The sequence below is a fragment of the Artibeus jamaicensis genome, unplaced genomic scaffold (genome assembly GCF_021234435.1).
Source record: "Artibeus jamaicensis isolate MK-2021 breed Jamaican fruit bat unplaced genomic scaffold, CSHL_Jam_final contig_233, whole genome shotgun sequence".
NCBI lineage: Eukaryota > Metazoa > Chordata > Mammalia > Chiroptera > Phyllostomidae > Artibeus > Artibeus jamaicensis.
Genome location: NW_026521486.1, coordinates 39,498,208 through 39,518,817, shown reverse-complemented (window position 1 = coordinate 39,518,817; position 20,610 = coordinate 39,498,208). Strand labels below are relative to the sequence as shown.

The window sequence follows — 20,610 nt, the reverse complement described above, 5'->3', positions numbered from 1 at the left end:
ATGTATCACTATAATCTAGCTGGGGGTGAGGGTAATACTCAGAAGAATCAAACTTACCTTTGAAAAGAAAAGCTACATCTATTGTTCTTGTTCCTAATTAGCCATGGGGTTAAAAATTTCCCCCATGTAACATTTTAATGTTTTTAGTTATGTCTGTCTGCTCTATAAATGTTGTTGTTATACTGAATTTCATTTTTTATGCTGATCTGGATATATAACTTCAGAACTTTACCACATGTGCATTTTCTTAATTGTCCATTTCATTCTGTTTACTCTTGCTCATCCATCTGTTATTGTGAATACTCATGACAGAAAAGGATTTTTTTTATTTAGCCTTGTGCACAATCCCAAATTACTATTTAGCTAGTTAAGAAGATGCTTAATAAAATGAGGGTCTAATTCACCTGATATCAAAAAAACTTTTTCAAGCCCTGGCTGGTGTAGCTCAGTGGATTTAGCACAGGGCTACGAACCAGAGTATCGAGGTTCGATTCCCAGTCAGGGCACATGCCTGGGTTGCAGGCCAGTTTCCAACGGGGGACACATGAGAGGCAACCATACATTGTTTCTCTCCCTCTCTCCTTTCCTTCCCCTCTAAAGATGGATGAATAAAATCTTTACTAAATAAATAAATAAAACTTTTTCATTCTGTAAGGATATAGACCTGAGATCCAGACTTTACTTTTTTACAATAATTTATAGTTATTTACTTCTGATAAATAATGTAACATGAAACGAAGCTGAAGCAGCGTAAACCCGATAAAGTTATCCATATAGTTCACCGTAGAGGTTGACTTTTCAGAAATGGAAAGACAGTTGAATTATCAGCTTCAACCTCAGTTCCATGGTTATTTTAACTCTTTATATTTGATATATAAGCATAAATAATAGAATTGGCAATGTTTCTAGTAATGTTACACTGTAAGTCATTAATCTCATTTTATAAGTTGGGTATTTTAGATATACAAACAAATATGGTTTAATGAATTAAATTATTTTGTAAATTTCTCTTTAAATAAATTTAAGGAGGCACTTAAATGGGTAAATAAGATCTTGATTTTTAACAGTGATGTTTACATAAGCTAAGGCTCAAGGGTCTTAGGTCATTATTTTGAAATCTCTCAACAGTAATTAAATTAGTGAAGCAAACACATAGCTGGTATGTCTCAGTGCCTAGAGCATCATCCTGCAAAGCCAAAAGTCCCAGGTTCAATTCCCAGTCAAAGCACATGCCTGGGTTGCAGGCCAGGTCCCCAGTAGGGGATGCTCAAGAGGCAACCACACACTGATGTTTCTCTCCCTTTCTTTCTTCCCACCACCCACTCTAAATATAAATAAATAATACATTTTTTTAAAAACATACTTCAGTGAAAATATGTGGCATTTCTGTTTCCTAAAGAAACTATTGTTACCTATCAGTCCATAAATACTGACTGCCTAGATTGGGCCTGGGATAACTACTGAAGAAAATACATGAATAGGGAAAATATGGAGAAAGAAGAATCAGCAAAAGAGACCAAAGAATTATTTTTATTATATCAAGAAGACTGTACTTGCTTGTTTTCTAACTTCATCAGTTAGTTTGTGAGTTGTCTTGAACAGAAAGAGAAACTCCCAAGAATGACTTTGTCAGCGATTTTTAAAAGCTTTTTCATGTTTAAAAATAATTGTGTATAGCCTACAATTTAAGATAGTACTTTATTAACTATATCTTACGACACCGAAAGTCTTAAAAAAAAAACCCGAAAGCTATCGTCATAGTCAGGACTACTCTTAAAATTTTTTCATCTATCGTTAGTTAAAAAATGAGTGATTTGATGTATTCGGATAAAGCCACTGATGACTTTCCTGCTGTCCTGTGGTTAGAATCTGTCCCTGTCTTGGAGGTGCTGGCCGTTGGACTGTTCCGCTGTAGGTCTGCAGCATCTCCATCAGTTCTAGTCTGGTAACTAGACATCTCCTTTAGAGGTCACGGATGTCTGCTCAAGTTCCAGTGGCTTCTGGGCATATTTTAGAAACTCGTTTGCTGTTTATAATTTTTTTGAAGTGGAATTTGGCACTCTGCCTTGAACAGCCTGCTCCATCAAGGGAGAATGACTGTCGCCTACCAGCCAGATGATTACTGGCTGCATCGACTACTCAGAACGCGTTGGGAAAGACCCAAAACTGCAGAAAAGCAGAACTAAAGGATTTCAAGGATAGATTTTCTCCTCCACGTTCTGGTTTCTTGATGTGTAACAGATGCTGACATATCTTGGTTCAGTGAATATTCCTTGTCCTGGAAGGAACAAAACGTGTAGGTTGTAGAGCTTTGTTCTGTCTCCCACTGTTGCTTCTGTTCACAGATACAGCAGTCGACTTTGGCTGATGTCTGCAGATACCCTCAGGATCTGATGTTGACTTCAGAATAACAGACGAGCCCTTCTTCGGGCAGAGACTTTTATTGCTCTGCCAGTTCAAACGAGGCTCCTCTTTTGTTCTGTGCAACCACTGCTGCTCTCTCTGGGCTAATCACAGACAAGGCCCAACTGTCTGAGATGTATCAGCTGAGAGTTAAATGAGAGCTCAGACCTAAATTTCAAATAACAAGAGGAAGAAGGATGCCTCCTTATCGGCCAGTGTCTTATCAAGTGCCTCTGGAGTCTTAGAATGGACTCACCAAGTCTTTATTGACTGGTACTACGGCACCATTTACAACACATGATATCAGGAAGCCTACGATTGTGGGTGAATAGGAAGATGCACCCACAATTTTTAAAAACCCACTGAGGTGATCACTGTCTCGATGTCCTGGTTAGAACTTTAGGACTGGCCCCCTAGGCAGCAGGTCCTCGATGCACACATGTATACATATTGCATGTTAGTAAGAAACTGCCCTGTTACCTGTAGAAATGGTCCCATTAAAAAAAAGTCTCTGCTTCTTAGAATTACTTATTTTGTTGGCAAAGTGTCTTGAAAAGATTCACTCCAACCCTATTATTCTCTGCTATTTTCACGGCCTGGAAATAATTACACCCTTTTACTTTAAACATTTTGTATCAGCACATTGTTTCCCCAGGCCAGTTGGCCATCCTCTGAGTCTGGGCTTCCAGTGCTGGCGAACTGGCTAACCGACAGCACACCTGCCCAAGGCCAGGCACACACGGCCCTTTTATGGAAGCGCCAGTAAAATCCTGTTAGAAGCAGATAATTCTGGTTTTAAGCAGAGTTACAGGTCACGATTCCGAATGAGATTTTAGCAAACCTTATCAGGAATTTTGTGAAAATTACAGTTCATGGTATTCGTAAAATACCTGCAATAGTGTCTAGTACACACTTGAATTGCAGCTACTTTTATCATTTGACATCGTCCATTCTTTGGTGTGCCATATGAATTTAAGGTTTAGTCACACTGTCCTTAATCTCAACAAAGACATACCGTGCTTTCTTTTAATTCTAGGAAGGTCCAGAGTGTTTGATTTTCTTTTCTCCTTTTCATTGTGACTTTCAGGAATGAGTGAGATTAGTAGTTTGGGGGGGGGGGTCATGAATCTCTGATTTGCTTTCAGATAAAACACCTGAATACTAAGTACACGAAGTTTTGTTCAGAGATATACAGAGTTCAGAATTTAAACTTTAGAATGCAATAGTATACAGTTTTAGTTTCCTAAAAGGTACCCACATATTTACTTAGATTTTTTTTGGCTTGTACCAACCTAAAAAAAACTCATCATTTAATCTAATTCAAACAGTAGACACTAAGTTAAATGTTTCCAGTATATTCATTGATAACTCTAATAATATTTATTGAGTAACTACTCGGTTTGCTCCTTCTCTTTTATATTTTAACAAGATAATTGTCTTGATATATCTTGTTTATAGTTTTGAGATATTTTTCCATATTAAGCCTATATTGGGCTATGCAGAGAAAAAAATTACAGCTAAATATTTCTCAGGATTCAGGAGATCCATTGTAAAAGGATCAATTCTGCCCAACATTAGCCATGTTAATTCTCTGATTCCCACAGACTGAAGTATTAGCTGTTGAAAAAAATGTTTTAAGATGGATATATTATTTTCTAATAACTATTGTTGGTGCAATAACAAATTCCTTTCTGACTAGTGACTTCTATTCATAGATGCAGTGCTATGAAGTGATACACCCTTATCATTCATATTTCTGGGTGGTTGAATAAGGGAGGAACTATCTTTGATATGCATGAGCAAATATTGAAGCAGTGGGGTTCCGTGCGCTTTCTGTCAGCAAAGGTATCAACTGCCAGAAACCCCTGATAAGTCCCATTTCAAGTAAGTAGAGTCTGGATAATACCAAACTACCAGACAGCAGTTAGTGGGTGTGAACTGTCAGTCCTGCCAAACCGAATCACCACTCTCCCTCAAAATAAACACCCTGAAGTTAAACAAAGCAAAGTCACCCTCCTGGAAGGCATGCAGTGGGTTTAGCAAGTGAAAAAGACCAACCTTTGATTTGTCGGAGCAATCTTAAGCCACAGCCATTTTTCCAAGCCAGAGGTTGAAAGGTCAAAGGGAAGCTTTAAAACATGACAGCGTTGCCTTGGAAGTGGGGACATATGGTATCAGCTGAACAGATGGCAGTCTGAGTGAATGTTTAGGCGAGGGTCGGTCCTGTCCAGAGCAGCCCAGGACACAGAATGGAGAATGGCTCTCCTGTCCTGGCCTGACCACTAACTGTCTGTCACCTGGAAGAGACACCAACAGTCTCTGGACCTCAGTGTTTCTGTGCGTAAATTAAGGAGATGGGTCAGAGAATAGATGGAAGATCTTGGTTCAGATGATGACTTCGTGACAAAAAACCTGTCCTAGAAACGGTTTTATTCACAGTTTATGAACCTTTTCCTTGTCTTTTTTTTAATGTACAAAGTGCCAAAATTTTTCACGCACAGTAAAAATTAAACAAGGAAGTGAATCTTTAAATTAGCATGGTTAAAGGAGAATCAAGGTTGCAGAAGGGATTTCATTAAAATAAAAAAATTGGATGTATCAGTTCAGCAGCACTTCAGTTGTTAGAATATCCTTAGTTTTAGGTGTGTTAGTTAGTCTTATCTCTTCAACTATTAGGTTGAATCATGACATTGCATTTTTGCGGGTTAGAAATAGTCAAGTATTGTCAGTTGCAACCTATAGGCATGAATGGGAGCAGAGTACAGAGTGTGTGCACTTGGTCTCTTGTTCCCTTTAGTGCCTGCTGTAATGCTGGGCACATTTTTTTCTTCGGCAATGTGCACTGAACGTGGTATTTGGGTACAGAAGGTCTTTTTGGAATCACTTAGTTCAATATGTTACTTTTTAATGAAAAAAATAAGACCCCCCAGAGTTCTCATGATTGTCATTTTTTCAATGTTCAGAATGACACTGAGAAATTATGAACATTCCTTTAATGTGCTTTGAGTATTCTACCTACCAGGAAGAGGAACTAGTCTGATAAATTTTACAGGAATTGTTCTTAGCAGTTGAAGCTAGCAAAGGGCTTTGCACTTTTTTTCCTTTGGCCATTCTTATTGACAAAGATGTTAACATTTGGGGGTGAAAATATTTTTAAATGGCTAATGCTAACAAGAAAAACTTAATTCAAAGGAGCATGGTAATAATAATACCTGAATATAAACATGATCTGAATCAGAAGCGTGATCCCCAGCTGCACTGCTCGATTCAGTAAGCTTCCGTTCTCCATAATGAAACAACCTCGACTTGTAGATTTAGTTACTGTTTATAGAAAGGTGTCACGGCCTAGCAAAATTAGAAATAGACTAAGTGCAGAGATATTTATAGGTCACGTTTTTGACTTAGGTCTAACACACTCTGAAACCCTGCATTTTTCATATCACCTCTCTGCCATTTTAAGTATAGCATCATCACATTTTAGAGCATGTGGTTTAATATTTGTCAATAACAGTTTACAGTGAAACCTACAAAATCCCCATGTAATGTAGTACAACATCCTATCTTTATGAATGAGGAAACTGAGGCTGGATGGATTTTAGTAACTTTTTGCACATTGCAGTTAAGTCACAGAACAAGGCCAGACTTGGCTATCTAGTACACAGTGTATGTTGTCATTTGTTAATTGCAAAACCTTCACTTCGTAGGTATACCCTCCCAAAAACAGGGCGAAGATTAAGGAAATAATGCTATGACATCGATGCTTAGAGTGAAGTAAACAGGAAACTTCTATTGATGGTGTTATGTTACATGAATATATTTAGAAGATGTGTCCAAATTTAAGGACTGTCGAGCAATTGATATAGACCCTGGGACAAGTCTATCACACCTTGACAAATTTGCCAGTTTTCCAAGCCCTTGGGAAAAAGTATCAAGCAAAGCTTTGAAACAAAAAGCCTCTTGGATACATGGCCTAAGTCCTATGGTTTTGTGTGTTTGTTTTCCTGATAGAAACATGAGTTCAGCTGGCCCTGATGGGAGGAAGGTGATGAGAAGCTGTGATGGACTCATTGACTCACTGGTCCATTATGTCCGAGGAACCATTGCAGATTACCAGCCAGATGACAAGGTAATGCAAGAGTTCGATGTTTTACATAGTGAATTATTTTATCTTACTATGACTCTTCAGGGTGTTCTTGAAGTAGCTATTTAGGTTTAGCTTTATTCATTAACTCATTTACTGAGCTTAAGATTTCCCATACATGCTTAGGAACAGTAAAGTCTGTTCAGTGCCATTTGTCTACTTTCCAGACCTAAATTTCCAGCTATTTGTTTAACAACTCTATGTAGATATTTCAAAGAAGCCCAAATGCTGCATGATCGGCAGTAAATTTGTCTTTTGCTTCATCCCCAAACTTGCTCCTTCTCTTTGCAATCTTTGTTAATAATTACCACCATCCACCAAATAAAAATAGAAATGTGAATAATCTCGGGCCACCTCCCCTCTAATCCCACATCTACTGAGCCACAAATCATGTCCGAGCTACCTCTGAAATGCCCTCTGGTTTATCTACTCCTCTCTGATGCTACCTGTGCGGTCCTAGCTGTGCAACTTGCATACCGATTATTGCAATTGACTGATTGGTCTCTATAAATAATGCCACTTCCTGTTTTCCAACTGCACATGGCTACTAAGTTATATACTTAAAATACAGAATCATTCTGAACACACTCTTTAAAAAGTAGACTAGAAAGCCTCTACAGTGTTTTAAGAAATTCAGCCTCTATGCCCTGGATGGTGTGGCTTAGCAGATAGAGTGCTGGCCTGCAAACCAAAGGGTCACCGGTTCAATTCCCAGTCAGGGCACATGCCTGGGTTGCAGGCCAGGTCCCCAGTTGGGAGCATGTGAGGGACAACCGATCGCTGTATCTCTCACACATCCATATTTCTCTCCCTTTCTTTCTCCCTCCCTTCCCCTCGCTCTAAAAATAAATAAATAAAATCTTTTTAAAAATTCAGCCTCTACTCCTTAGCATTGTGCTCATGAGCGTTTATGATTGAGCCTCAGCCTTTCTAGCCACGCTCATTCCGCTTTCCAGGCTCTCTGCCATCTACACACCCAGTAAACCTTGTAACGAAGTCCTGTGACATCACACTTGCAAAGGGAATCTAAATGGTTATGATCAATATTCGTATCTTTTCTCAGGCCACAGAAAACTGTGTGTGTATTCTTCATAACCTCTCCTACCAGCTGGAGGCAGAGCTCCCAGAGAGATATTCGCAGAGTGCCTATATTCAAAACCGGAACATCCAGACGGACAACAACAAAAGTATTGGGTGTTTTGGCAATCGGAGCAGGAAAGTTAAAGAGGTATCTTGGGAGGGTTTTGGAAAAAAAAAAGTGTTCATATGTGCATATTTCTGATTACTTAGTGTGCAGAGATGGGCAAAAATAGATCCACAGTTGTGAGTACATGAAGCATGGGGTTTATTCTTATATTATTACTTATTAATTATTGTATTATTTTCCATACAAACAACTGTACACCTACTTTTGCTCACTTCATGTGTCAGGCATTATGTTGAGTTATTTTAATCCCTACATCAGTGACACAAGATGTGTACTGGTAATATTCTCCTTTACTGAAGAGGAAACAGAGGTATGGTAAGGTTAATCAATTTTCCCAGCATAAATCAGCAAATTAGTAGAAGGGATGGGATTCCACTCCAGGCAGTCTGGCTCTGAATTTGCATTGTTAGCCATTAACCATACTGCTGGATTCCCTGTAGATCAGGAAATAGGCTTAATGCCACATGGCCAGCGGTACATAAATTGTCTTGATATTAAAAACAGCCCTGATAGTCACATTTGGACATTCTAAAAACAAGCTTTGGCTATCCTAAAGGCAAAGCCCATAGGAAGGAAGACTATCCGTACTGGCATTTCATGAAAGCTGAAAGAATATGGCCTCTCCTACTCCTCGGAGTATCGTGGTGTTTGTGAACTTGGAGAAGAACTGATAAATGTAGAATCCTGATGTGATCCCAGACCACTTCGCTAAACTCCAAGGGAAGACACCAGTTTTTCTTATCTTCAGAGTGTTTGTGCCTAATTTAGCCTGTGGTTGAACAGCAGCCTGAACACTGTTCCAGGACAGCCTGTGCCCTGTTCCCTGAGGTCTTTCTCACTGTGAAATGCACGGGTGGGGGCCTGGGATGCTGCTGGGGAAAAACCATCATCGTGGGCGAAAAGTTACGTTGTTGGAGATCATACATATTTTGCCTCTTAATTTCTGTTTCAGGGGCTTCATAGTAAACAAATTATTAGTCTCTCTAGACCAGACAGTATTTCTGGTGTCTCGGTTTGGGTGTGGAACTGTGGAAACCACTTGGAGGCATTAATTCTGGATTTCGCTCTGTGTGTGTGGTTAGCAGTACCAGGACATGCCTCTGCCCGAGGAGAAGAGCAACCCCAGGGGCGTGGAGTGGCTGTGGCACTCCATCGTGGTGCGGATGTACCTCTCCTTGATCGCCAAGAGCGTCCGCAGCTACACCCAGGAAGCATCTCTGGGAGCCCTCCAGAATCTCACGGCCGGAAATGGACCCGTGAGTATCCAGCCTGTTTTTCTGCTTTTTAAAGTAATGACGTTATAGATGAACCTATGTGTGGTTTAGACATGAGACAGTGAGTAAGAACAAATGCCTTCTCACTTGAGTTAAGAGAGTTCCCGGGAACTGCCGGAGTTGCCAAGTTCTAGAACTTACAGCCTCGCCTTCTGTGAGGCCGAGTCACTGCGAGTGAAAGACTCGCAGATACTGACATGAGTCAGAGCTTTCTCAGAACCCTATCTAAACTGGCTTAGATAAAAATAAATAAATAAATAAAACAATGAAAAGTAATTCCTTAGCTTGTATGACTGCAAAGCCCAGGTGGGTCTCCCTTCTGTTGTGGTGGGAAGCAGGTGTCCCAGCAGCTGTAATCCTGACTCCCTCTGGGCTCTGTCTTCCTCGGTTGGTTTCATTCTTAATGGGCCTCTTCTTGTTGTAGCAACAATAGCCACTAACAATTTCAGGCTTACATTTTATCCAGCCCAATGTTCCCACACGAAAGGAAATTACTTCTCCCGAAAGCCTCTATTAAGAACTCAGAGAGTTAGTCATCCTTACCCATTTCTGAACCAGTACCTGTGGCCCGGAGCCTGAGAGGTTCTGATTGGCCGGGTCTGGGGAATGTGCCCAACATGGAATTTCAGAGGCCTGGGTTTGATCAGGAGAGGGTCACTGCCCCTCCTACCTCTGAAACGGACTGAGATGCTGAAGGAGCAGTGGCACCTTCATGGGAAAGCAGCACACTATTACCAAAAGGAACAGCGAGTGCTGGGCAGGCGAACATAACAGATGTCCACTGCAGGATGAAGTTGGAAGGGACATCTGTGCTTTTGTGTCCAAGAACGTCCAACTACACAATCAAGAGCTGCTTCTCACTTTATGTTAGCAAAATCAAAATGTAAAAAAGTTGAAGCTTAGTCCCTTCCCCATGTATTTTGCGTCTTGCTACACATACTTAGGGAATCTATAAATATTTCACTCTTTGAGCTAAACTTATATTCATTGCCTTAATCATAAAATGATTAGAATACGTTCCCCCAAAACAGTTCATTGTCTGGCCAAGTATACATCCCATAGGGAAAAGCACTCCTGTGGATAAGAAAAAATATTATTTATTCTTTATTTGAGAAACCATATTCATTCTTTGATGTGTTTACACAGAAGCTTGTTCTGTTTTGATAATATTGTAAAGTACTAAAACCAACCTTTATCTTTCACCGTGGTGAAGAATACAAACTTTCAATGTTTGATTTTCTGCAAAGTATACTTTTGCACAAACAGAAATGGGAAACTACCAAACAGAACCGAATGATGCAGGGACATTAATTTATCATCTTACCTTCTCATTTTCCAATGCTCCGTTTCCCAAAACCATTTCTGTCACTTTCCCAAACCACAGAGGCCCTCTTATTACCAGCTAATTTACAAGAAAATGTCAGAAATTAAATTGCGCTGTGTGTGTGTGTGTTTGTGTCTAAGCTTGTTATGTGCTCACCAGGAGCAAAGCCTTTGAGCTTGGAGTTTAGCCTCTCGCATTCCAAGATCTCTCATGGAATCCGCACCGTGGAGATGTCTTCGTAACTGCCCTAATTGATCTAATTGTGTCATGGCATTCAAAGTCATCCCTGACGTTAGCGCAGTCCAGTCCCCCGAAAGGAGGCCCACACAGCACTAGTATCCATCCATACTCAAGGTTGTAGAATGGAACTTGCCTGGAGATTTATAGGAGAAATAATTAGTGACATGGGACAGTGTTATAAGGACCTTTTGTGTCTATAAGTTGAGATGATTTTTATTAAAAATTTGACTTCTATGAATATCTTGTCTAATCATTACTTTTCCTAATGGTGTTAGGTGGTGTGATAAAAAATATACTTGGTTTTATAATTTCTACAAGAAATCATCAAGTAGGAAAACATGAAAAGCAGGCCATTCACGTAGTTCCAGAAACCATCGGTGCATGAACAACCAGTCCACGAACCCTGAGCTCACAACTGTCGAGCAGTATTGCCCATGGGCCTCAAATGGCAAAGGTCCTTAACTGAAATGAATAGCTTCCTAAAAGATGGATTATAGAATTGAAATATAAAATGGTGACATAATTTCTCACCAGTAAAACTACATTAATATAAACTTTGTTAGTTCAAGACTGACAGCTGCTAGAGGGGAGAAGAGAGGTGATGGTGGAAAGAAGGGGAAAGGACTAGTCAAAGAACATGAATGAATGACCCACGGAATGGACAACCATGTGGGGATTGACTGTGGGAGTGGGGAGTGGGCTGGGCGGAGTGGGGCAGAGGGGGAGAAATTCGGACAACTGTAATAGGAAAAACAGTAAATAAATAAGTAAATAAACTTTATTAGTTCAGATATAATGGTCATTCCAATAATAAATAAGGAAAGGGGATGGATCCATAAAATGTACCATTTAGCAAACTATAATATAAAGTATAAACTAACTATAATATAAAGTATAAATTTATGTGGATTCAGCATAGATGGTTTATTTATATAAATACAAGGAAACATTTTTGCTCCTTTTTTTGAGAGTCTGTATTACTGACAAAGATGATAACTATGTTACACTATCACATAACAAGTTTTCATCTATTTGCTTTATACCTAGAAATAACTGATAACTGAATCAAGTCAAAAACTACAAAACAAGAATAGGAAGATAATGTTAAAATGAATTATAGTATAAATTACAGTATAAATTAAAAGTACAATACAAATTTAAAAATTAAGGTAGAAGCTTCTGGTTATAAGATAAGTTTAAGTCCTGGGGGTGTAATGAACAGCATGGTGATAACAGCAACACTGTACTGTGTACATGAAAGTTGCTAGGAGTGTAGATCTTAAAAGTTCTCATCACGAGAAGGAAAATAAATTGTAACTATGTGTGGTGATGGATGTTAACTAAATTTATTGTGGTGATCATTTCATAATATATGCATATATCAGATCATCATATTATGTATTAAATACAATGTTATATGTCAGCTATATCTCAATAAAATAAGTGAATCATGGACTAAACATCAAATTGTAAAGGTCATTGAAATAAACAGTTTTTAAGGTTTTTTAAAATTTTTCACCTATTTTTAGAGAGGAGAAGGGACGAAGGGAGGGAGAGAAACATCAATGTGTAGTTACCTCTCACATGGCCCCCAGGGAGGACCTGGCCTACAACCCAGGAATGTGCTCTGACTGGGAATCAAACCTGCAACCCTCTGGTTTGCAGGCCTGCACTCAGTCTATACCAGCCAGGCAGTTTTTCAGTTTTTAAAATACTTTAAAATAAAACCACTTAATTTGATATCTGTTGGAGAAAACACAACATATCCCTACCATATCACACCTTACCCAAGAATCAGTTCCAACAGCATTTCAACATGAAAGATAAAACAATGAAGCTTCTAAATGGTAACATGGAAAAATATCTTCATGGCCTGGAGTAGGGAAAAATTTCTTAAAAGTGGACACAAAAAAAGCACTAACCATAAAATAATTACTTTATAGACTGACTACATTAAAACTAATAACTTATGCTATTATGCTATCAAAAGACATGGGTAAGCTCTGGCTGGTGTGGCTCAGTGGATTGAGTGCCAGACTATGAACCAAAGGGTCACTGGTTCAATTCCCAGTCAGAACACATGCCTGGGTTTCAGGCCAGGTCCCTAAGTGGGGAGCATACAAGAGGCAGCCGCACATTGATGTTTCTGTCCTCTTTCCACCTCCCTTCCCCTCTGTCTAAAAATTTTAAAAAGTTTTAAAAAATTTTTAAATCTTAAAAAAAAAGACATGGTTAAGACAATAAAAAGACAAACCACAGGGCAAGAAAAGATTTTTGTAACATAGGTAAGCTAAAAACAGTGGTATCAAGAAAACATTAAACTCATCAAATCAACAATAAAAAGATAGACAACGCAGTAGGAAAATGGACAAGAAACATAGCAGGAACCTCACAAAAGATAGTAAAGAACTGGCTAGTAATCATTTGAACAGTGTTCAGCCTTGTTAGTAATCAGGACAATATGATCTAGAAGAGTCATTTGCAAATGATTTCACATGTTCTCTAAGACTGAAATATAAAATCTCCATTTGGTAAATCTGATTGTTTACTTTCCTTACTGAATAGATTCTAGAGACCATTCCACTTAATACTGCCCTTTCCCCTCAGTGAATCAGAATGAGCGAGACTAGGCTGTGCTTTTTCTTAGTTGAGAAAGCGTCATTGGAGGATCCAGAATTCACCTAGACTTTCCAATGATTATTTTTATATATTAACATCAGAGCTCTTTATTATATATCATTAAATGGTATAGTATGTTATATGTATAAAGCAAGATTTTAATTTGTAAAACATCTTGCATTTTAAAAGAAATAAATTTTTAAATAATTATCTGTGACATTTTAATGTGTCTTGATTCTTTGAGATGATAGTTAATCTTCAAGAAAACTTGAGAGCAGCACACAGTTCATTTAATAAACATTTATATAGGACCTGTTATGTTCTCAGCACCATGCAAGGTACTGTGGGGAAGAAAAGATGGATAAGTTTCATTTCCTCCTTTCAAGGAGTTTTTGTTCTAATAGGACAGATACTATAGTTGTAAGCTAAAGAAGTAGGGAGTAATGGTAAGGAAAGAGAGGAAAGAAGATGCCAGGCTATGAAAGACTATATATGCCATGCTAAAACATTTCAACATCGTTCTCAAGGCAATTGGGAGTTATTGCAGGGTTTAAACTTGAGGTGGAATATAATAAGATTAAATTTTAGAAGGATCCTCTGGTGTAAGTAAGGCTTAGGCATCCACCCTCTAGTATCCAAGAAACAGCTAGCTGACCAACAACATTTGGTTCCTAGTAGAGATTGAACACCATACATTTGCAGAAGTAACAACCTGCAAATGTACTATTTAGCAATATTTGGTGACCAAGTATAAATCAGTTTTCCAGTTTCAGTGGGTGGGTGGGTGGCCAAAGAGCTAGAATGATAAAAGAGGTAAGGGCATTGGAAAGATAGTATTTGATGTGATAGTTCATGTACCTTAATCTAGGTAAGGAAGAACTTAAGGCAGGAGAGAATTGATAGCATAAAGGTTACAATAAAGGGGCAGGAGTTCTTAATGAGGCTGAGGAAGAATATGGTAGGAGTGTGAGGAAGAGAGCAAGGAGAATAGGAAGTTGTGTTCAGAGTCTAACAGTGGAGTTTATGTTTTTTTTAAGTATATTTTATTGATTATGCTATTACAGTTGTCCCATTTTTTTCTACCCTTTATTTCCCTTCTCCCTGCACCCCAGTTCCCATCACCATTTCCCCCTTTTAGTTCATGTCCGTGGGTCATACTTATAAGTTGTTTGGCTTTTCCATTTCCCATACTATTCTTAACCTCCCCCTATTTATTTTCTACCCACCATTTATGCTTCTTATTTCCTGTACTTTTTCCCCCATTCTCCCTCTCTCCCTTCCTACTGATAACCCTCCATGTGGTCTCAATTTCTCAGATTTTGTTCCTGTTCTAGTTGTTTGCTTAGCTCATGTTTATTTTTGTTTTTCAGTTCAATTGTTGATAGTTGTGAGTTTGTTGTCATTTTACCATTCAGAGTTTTGATCTCTTCTTTTCCTTAGATGAGTCCCTTTAACATGTCATATAATAAGGGCTTGGTGACTACGAACTTCTTTAACTTGACCTTATCTGGGAAGCTTTCTATCTGCCCTCCCATTCTAACTGACAGCTTTGCTGGATAGAGCAATCTTAGCTGTAGGTCCTTGCCTTTCATGACTTTGAATACTTTTTTCTAGCCCCTTCTTGCCTATAAGGTTTCTTTTGAGAAATCAGCTGATAATCTTATGGGAACTCCTTTGTAAGTATCTCTTTTTCTCTTGCTGCTTTTAAGATTCTCTCTCTCCTTATCTTTTATCTTGGGTAATGTAATTATGATGTTTCTTGGTGTGTGCATCCTTGGGTCTAACTTCTTTGGGACTCTCTGAGCTTCCTGGACTTCCTGGAAGTCTTTTTTTTTTGCCAGATTGGGGGAGCTCTCCTTCATTATTTTTTCAAATAAGTTTTTAATTTGTTGCTCCTCCTCTTATTCTTCAGGTACCCTATGATTTGGATGTTGGAACTTTTAAAGTTGTTCTGGAGGTTCCTCTCTTCATTTTTTAAATTGTTTCTTCATTGTTTTCTGGTTGAATGTTTACTTCTTCCTTCTGCTCCAAATCATTGATTTGAGTCCTAGTTTTCTTCCGTTCACTGTTGGTCCCCTGTACATTTTCTTTATTTCACTTTGTATAGTCTTCACTTTTTCCTTCATTTTGTAACCATACTCAACCATTTTTGTGAGCATCCTGATCACCAGTGTTTTGAACTGTGCAGCTGATAGGGTGGCTATCTCTTCATTTCTGAGTTATTTTTTTCTGGAGTTTTCATTGGTTCTTTCATTTGGGCCATATTTTTTTTGTCTCAGTGCACCTGTTATATTGTAAGGGGTGGAGCTTTAGTTATTCTCCAGGGCAGGGCAACCCAGCTCACTGCATTGTGGCACTGTATGTTGGGGGAGGGGTCAGAGAAGGAACTATGCCTTCTGCTCACCCGTCACCCACTTTCAGTTACTTCCTCCCCTTGATGTGGTCATCTACAACAGGTAGGCACTGGAGAAGGCTCTAAAGCCCCCAGTAGATATTGGGGAAAAAACAGTAGGTCTTGTGATGGCAAAGAAAATGCTGCGGGGGTGATAATAGCTGGATGGCAGTGAGTCAGAAGAGCAGAGTTTTGCATATGCAGGAAGACATAACTATCTAGAGAAGCCATTGGAAAGAGAGAGAAATGCCAAACCTACCCTGTGCCCAAGACACAAGTTGCACAGAATGAATAGCCTTCTCCAGATGGCCACAGGGGAAGGATTCTTCTCAGAGGAGAGCAAATAGTTTAATGGAATGTTTTGCAAAGTAGTGAAAGATAAAGTATAACTCATTTACACCAAAGCAAACATTCTAAAATAGTGGTTATTAAACTTTGTTAAGGGGACTTGAGTATTTAATAAAAGTTATGGACCATTTTCCTGAGAAAGCTTATTATGAACCCAAAAGTAGTTTTCAGGACCAGTCCCCTCCCTGAAACCTATGTTGGACCCTATATGAAGAGCCCTGTTCTAAACAATACAGTGGGGCATGCGAGATGGACAGCGACCTGTCAGTGGTAAACAGTGTTTAAATAAGATAAACAGAAGATACACCCTGAAGAATGGTCATGAATTACAGAAACTTCTGGCATGAATGGCCTCAAATCTGCTTCAAATAGAAATCTGTAAAGTTACTGACACACAAGCCAAGGCATCAGCATTGTTGGAGGTTTGTTGATGCTGGAGAGAGTCTGATCAGAACTCAGAAGCCAGGAAGTAGGGACCAGCCTCGTTCCAAAAGAGACTGGCCTCTAGTGGACATGCATCCCATGGCACAGAGCATGGAATTACACATCAGCTACCCAGCAGTACATTTCTTTATGTGAAAGCCCAGTGTCTCTTCTGGAATAAACTGGCTTTTTAGAAATGAATAAGTTTATTAAGATATGTAAAATGCCAAAACTTGAACAAGAAAAAAACAAAGATGAGTAAGCCAACAACCAATAAATATAGTGTAACTTTGATGCTAAAACATTGTTTTTATCATGTTCTTGCCATGATGATGAACTGGAAATGTGAAAAAAGGGCAGACCAATCAATAGAGAAGAAAGGAAAGACAAGCCCATTTTTTAAATAAAAGATACAAAAGACATAGGAGCTAACCAAGTCTAATATTGTATTTAAAAATACTGCATAAACTTTTTATCCAGTGGTTCCACTGAAAGCCCTAATAATGGTTTAAAAACAATATCTTTAGACTGGTTTTGTCACAGCTCTAGTTTTTAAAGTATCTTCCTCCATCTCTAGTAATCTACCGAAACTTCCTCTAACCATGAAGTCAATGCGGTAGTACTTATGGAATGTGTTTACAAAACAGATGCCGATGTCTGTAGCACAGGCAGTGGTCCAGAAGGAGAATGGCCTTCAGCACACCCGGAAGATGCTGCATATTGGTGATGCTAATGTGAAAAAGACTGCGGTCTCCCTGCTGAGGAATTTGTCTCGGAATCTTTCCCTGCGCAATGAAATCGGTGAGTCAATAAGTCTAGATGGAATGTGACTATATTGAAAATGCAAATGCAATAAAACATTACCCTTAACACATTCTTTTTACAATGAAGGACCGAAAATGTGAACAAAGAACAAAATGGGATAACTAGACCTGATTTTTGTGCACCCAGGCATTAAGGATAAGCTTTCTCACTGGGTCTCCAATAGGAGCTTTCTTCATATCCACAATTTTTTTTTGTTTTAATTACTGCAGAAGGGAAATTTTACACCATAATAATAATTAACAAGATAAATAATATATTTGGTATTTTTCAGCCCTCAGCAGTACCATCCAGAGAAGTCTTTTTAATCCATCCATGTAGCTGTCTTCCAGAACGTTCTCTCTCTGGTCTGTGTAAGCAGCACTCTTTGGAAACATTACAATGACACTCACACAGTGGTCAAAAACTTGGCCATTGTTGGGCTAGGAATGTATGGATGGGTAGATAATCACAAAAAAAGACCAAAAAAGTCACTGGATATGTGGATTTGGCATAGATGGTTTATTTATATAAATACAAGGCAACATTTTTGCTCCTTTTTTTGAGAGTCTGTATTACTGACAAAAATGATAACTGTATTACACTATCACATAACAAGTTTTCATCTATTTGCCTAGAAATATCTGATAACTGAATCAAGTCAAAAACTATAAAACGAGAATAGGAAGATAATGTTAAAATGAATTATGCTTCCTAATGCTCCATAAATTAGTCACTTCACTAACATTACGAGTAGTTTTTTGTTTGTTTTTTTTAACGGACTGGGTTATTCTGAAACTGCACATACACACAGCATCAGAGACATTGAAGTCTGGTCCTGTTTTAATCGTGTCATTTCCAAAGACCCCCAGCGGCACCACACTGCACAGGTGGTTTCACGCCCACTCTAAGTACAAAGGCAGCCCGGACACTTCTCAGTGGATCTGAATGGAGCCGTGCGGTCGGCACTCCCAACATTACAAAAGTGTCTCCCCATCGTCTTCTGTGCACTTTGGGCTCCACTTCACTCAGGGGTATTATCCTTTGACTTTTTTTTTTTTTTTCAAATAAAATGTTTACTCCATCGTTAAATTTAAAACCTTGCCAACGAGAATAACCGCACTCTACACATTGTGCTTGTGCCCTCGGGGCAGAGATGCTGCCTGGCCGCAGATCCGGTCCTCGGAGAGTGTCGGGGAGGTCACCCTGTAGCCCCCTAGTTCCTGTGAGGTGACGTCACTGATAAGCCTCCTCTCGTTGAAGGACAGTAGTGAGGAGAATTGTTTATATTTTTATATAAATAAGTATATGGATTTTTCCTGTAGAATATTGATATTAATACTCTGGTTATTTACATGTTTCATGTGTATTTTTTGTGATGCCTGAAATTCTGTACAGATGTATTTTAGTCCATTATATTCTGTTATTGGGATATTTTGGCTTATAAATTTTTTATTTATATGTAATTCTATAATGAAGATCTCTGCATAAAGTTTTGTTTCATTTTTAAAGTAATGTCTTTAGGATGAATTCCCAGAAGTAGAATTTCTGAATCAAAGAATGTGAAAAATTTTCAAATTCTTGACATTTCTATCACATTGCTTTCTGGAAATATTTCCAGTGTATTGAGCACAGAATATCTTTTTAAAAATCCTGTTAAAACTTGAGTATTAGAGAGGCTAACATCTTCCCATAATGCTTGTTAACCACTTGCGTTTCCTTTTTAAAATGTTCTTTACCCAAAACATTTTGGGATCTTGCATTTACAGAACAATCTTTTAAATCAGGTGTTCTCTTTCTTTCATTTCATAGCCAAAGAAACTCTACCTGATTTGGTTTCCATAATTCCCGACACAGTTCCGACTGCTGACGTTCTCATTGAAACTACAGCCTCTGCCTGTTATACACTGAACAACATAATCCAGACCAGTTACCAGAATGCCCGGGACCTTCTGAACACCGGGGGCCTGCACAAAATCATGGCCATCAGCGCAGACGATAGGTAAGGCCTTGAGCCTCTGGCCGCTGGCCGTCTGTCCTTTCCCACCACAGCTCCCACATGTACATCAAGTTGTGAGCCTTCTTCAGTCACTGAGGACTGAGGACCGGGGCAGTATTCGGAGAGAGTCAAACTCCATATTTGCAGCATTTCGTTGACCTAATGGATTAATTTGTTTCCCACAACTACCGTTGTGCTTTAAGAATGGCAGAGTAGGCAGAGTGGGAGTCCCAGGGACAGTGAATACCGTTTTCCTCTCTGAAATCTGTGGAGCCAGCATCGGACCAGGGGGCTGATAAGAGTGGTAACACAAGAAGTGAGAAGCAGCACAGTGAATTACTGCGTTCTCAGTTTTCTCTATCACATCTCTCTCCACCCTTGGTTCCCTTTTTGGAATAGAGGGTCTAATGCATATACATCATTCCACATCCCTGTTTCTGTCTCTGAATTTTCCCCATTGAAAAAGGGAGGAAGAGAATGAAAAACCTTGTGTGACCAAATTATTACTATTACTTAATTTAGAGTGATAGGATCCAAAAGGGACACAAAGGTTATCTTTTTTCTTATTTATGTAATTCTGAATTGAGACCTCCCATATACACAGGAGAGACCCGATAACTCTGAGAAATGGCCAGGCACTAAAGAAGATGTCAGGCAGGGGGTGTGGGGTGGAGGGGGCCGGGCGGGTGGGGCCAGTTAAGGCGGTTACCTGGAAAACCACAGCAAACAAGGGTTATGCAGATTTAAGTCCTTGCCTTCTCCATTGATAAAAGTCTAAAGATTTAGTCATCCTTCACTTACTGGTACACTCCCTACACATGGAGATTTCTCTTGTAAGTGTAAACGTCTCTTATAAAAGTATAACTTCTGCTCAGTTTTCAGAGCTTTTTCATTGTCTGCTCTTTCTCTAAAATCATCAACCTAAAATGATCCCTGTGCCACGTCTGAGCAGTGTGACTTGGTTGGTTGGGCGTCATCCCACAAAGCCAAAGGGTCATTGCTTTGATTCTCAGTCAGGGCATATACTAGAGGCAACGAATTTGTTTCTCTCTTACATCCTGTTTCTCTCCCACTCTTTCCCCCATCCTCTCCCTCTAAAATCTACAAATAAATAAATAGATAGGTAAATAGAATCTTTATACCATAGAGGCATATTTTGGGGGTGACATAGTCTGTTTCCCTTCACTTGCTATTTAAAAACATTTTCCAGTTTTAAATATTAGAGAACCATAGCTTTTATAGATTAAACAGTCTCTTGGTTATGAGCAAGCTACTCTGAGAAGTCCAGGAAGTAACTAAAACAAACCTGTTGGCCACTGATTGGTCTCGCTCTGTCTGCCAGGCTGGTGTGGAAAAGAAGGGCTTACAGCTGATGACTGAACCCAGCCAGCATGCACTTCTTTATACAGCTTTGCATTCTCTGCTCTTGGTTGCATGTT

At 39.1% G+C, this 20,610-nt stretch overlaps 1 protein-coding gene across 2 annotated transcripts in view; it reads left to right on the top strand.

The window, feature by feature from the left end:
• PKP2 (plakophilin 2) overlaps window positions 1–20,610 on the top strand; it is a 79,511-nt gene that overhangs the window by 57,416 nt on the left and 1,485 nt on the right. Inside the window, exons 7-11 of one of the 2 annotated variants that reach the window (XM_037139717.2) lie at window positions 6,412–6,529; window positions 7,608–7,772; window positions 8,837–9,007; window positions 17,019–17,172; window positions 18,985–19,174. In XM_037139717.2, the coding sequence (XP_036995612.1) occupies window positions 6,412–6,529; window positions 7,608–7,772; window positions 8,837–9,007; window positions 17,019–17,172; window positions 18,985–19,174 (798 nt within the window). Of the gene's footprint in view, window positions 1–6,411; window positions 6,530–7,607; window positions 7,773–8,833; window positions 9,008–17,018; window positions 17,173–18,984; window positions 19,175–20,610 lie in introns of both variants that reach the window. The other variant, XM_037139716.2, reaches the window with a different exon arrangement.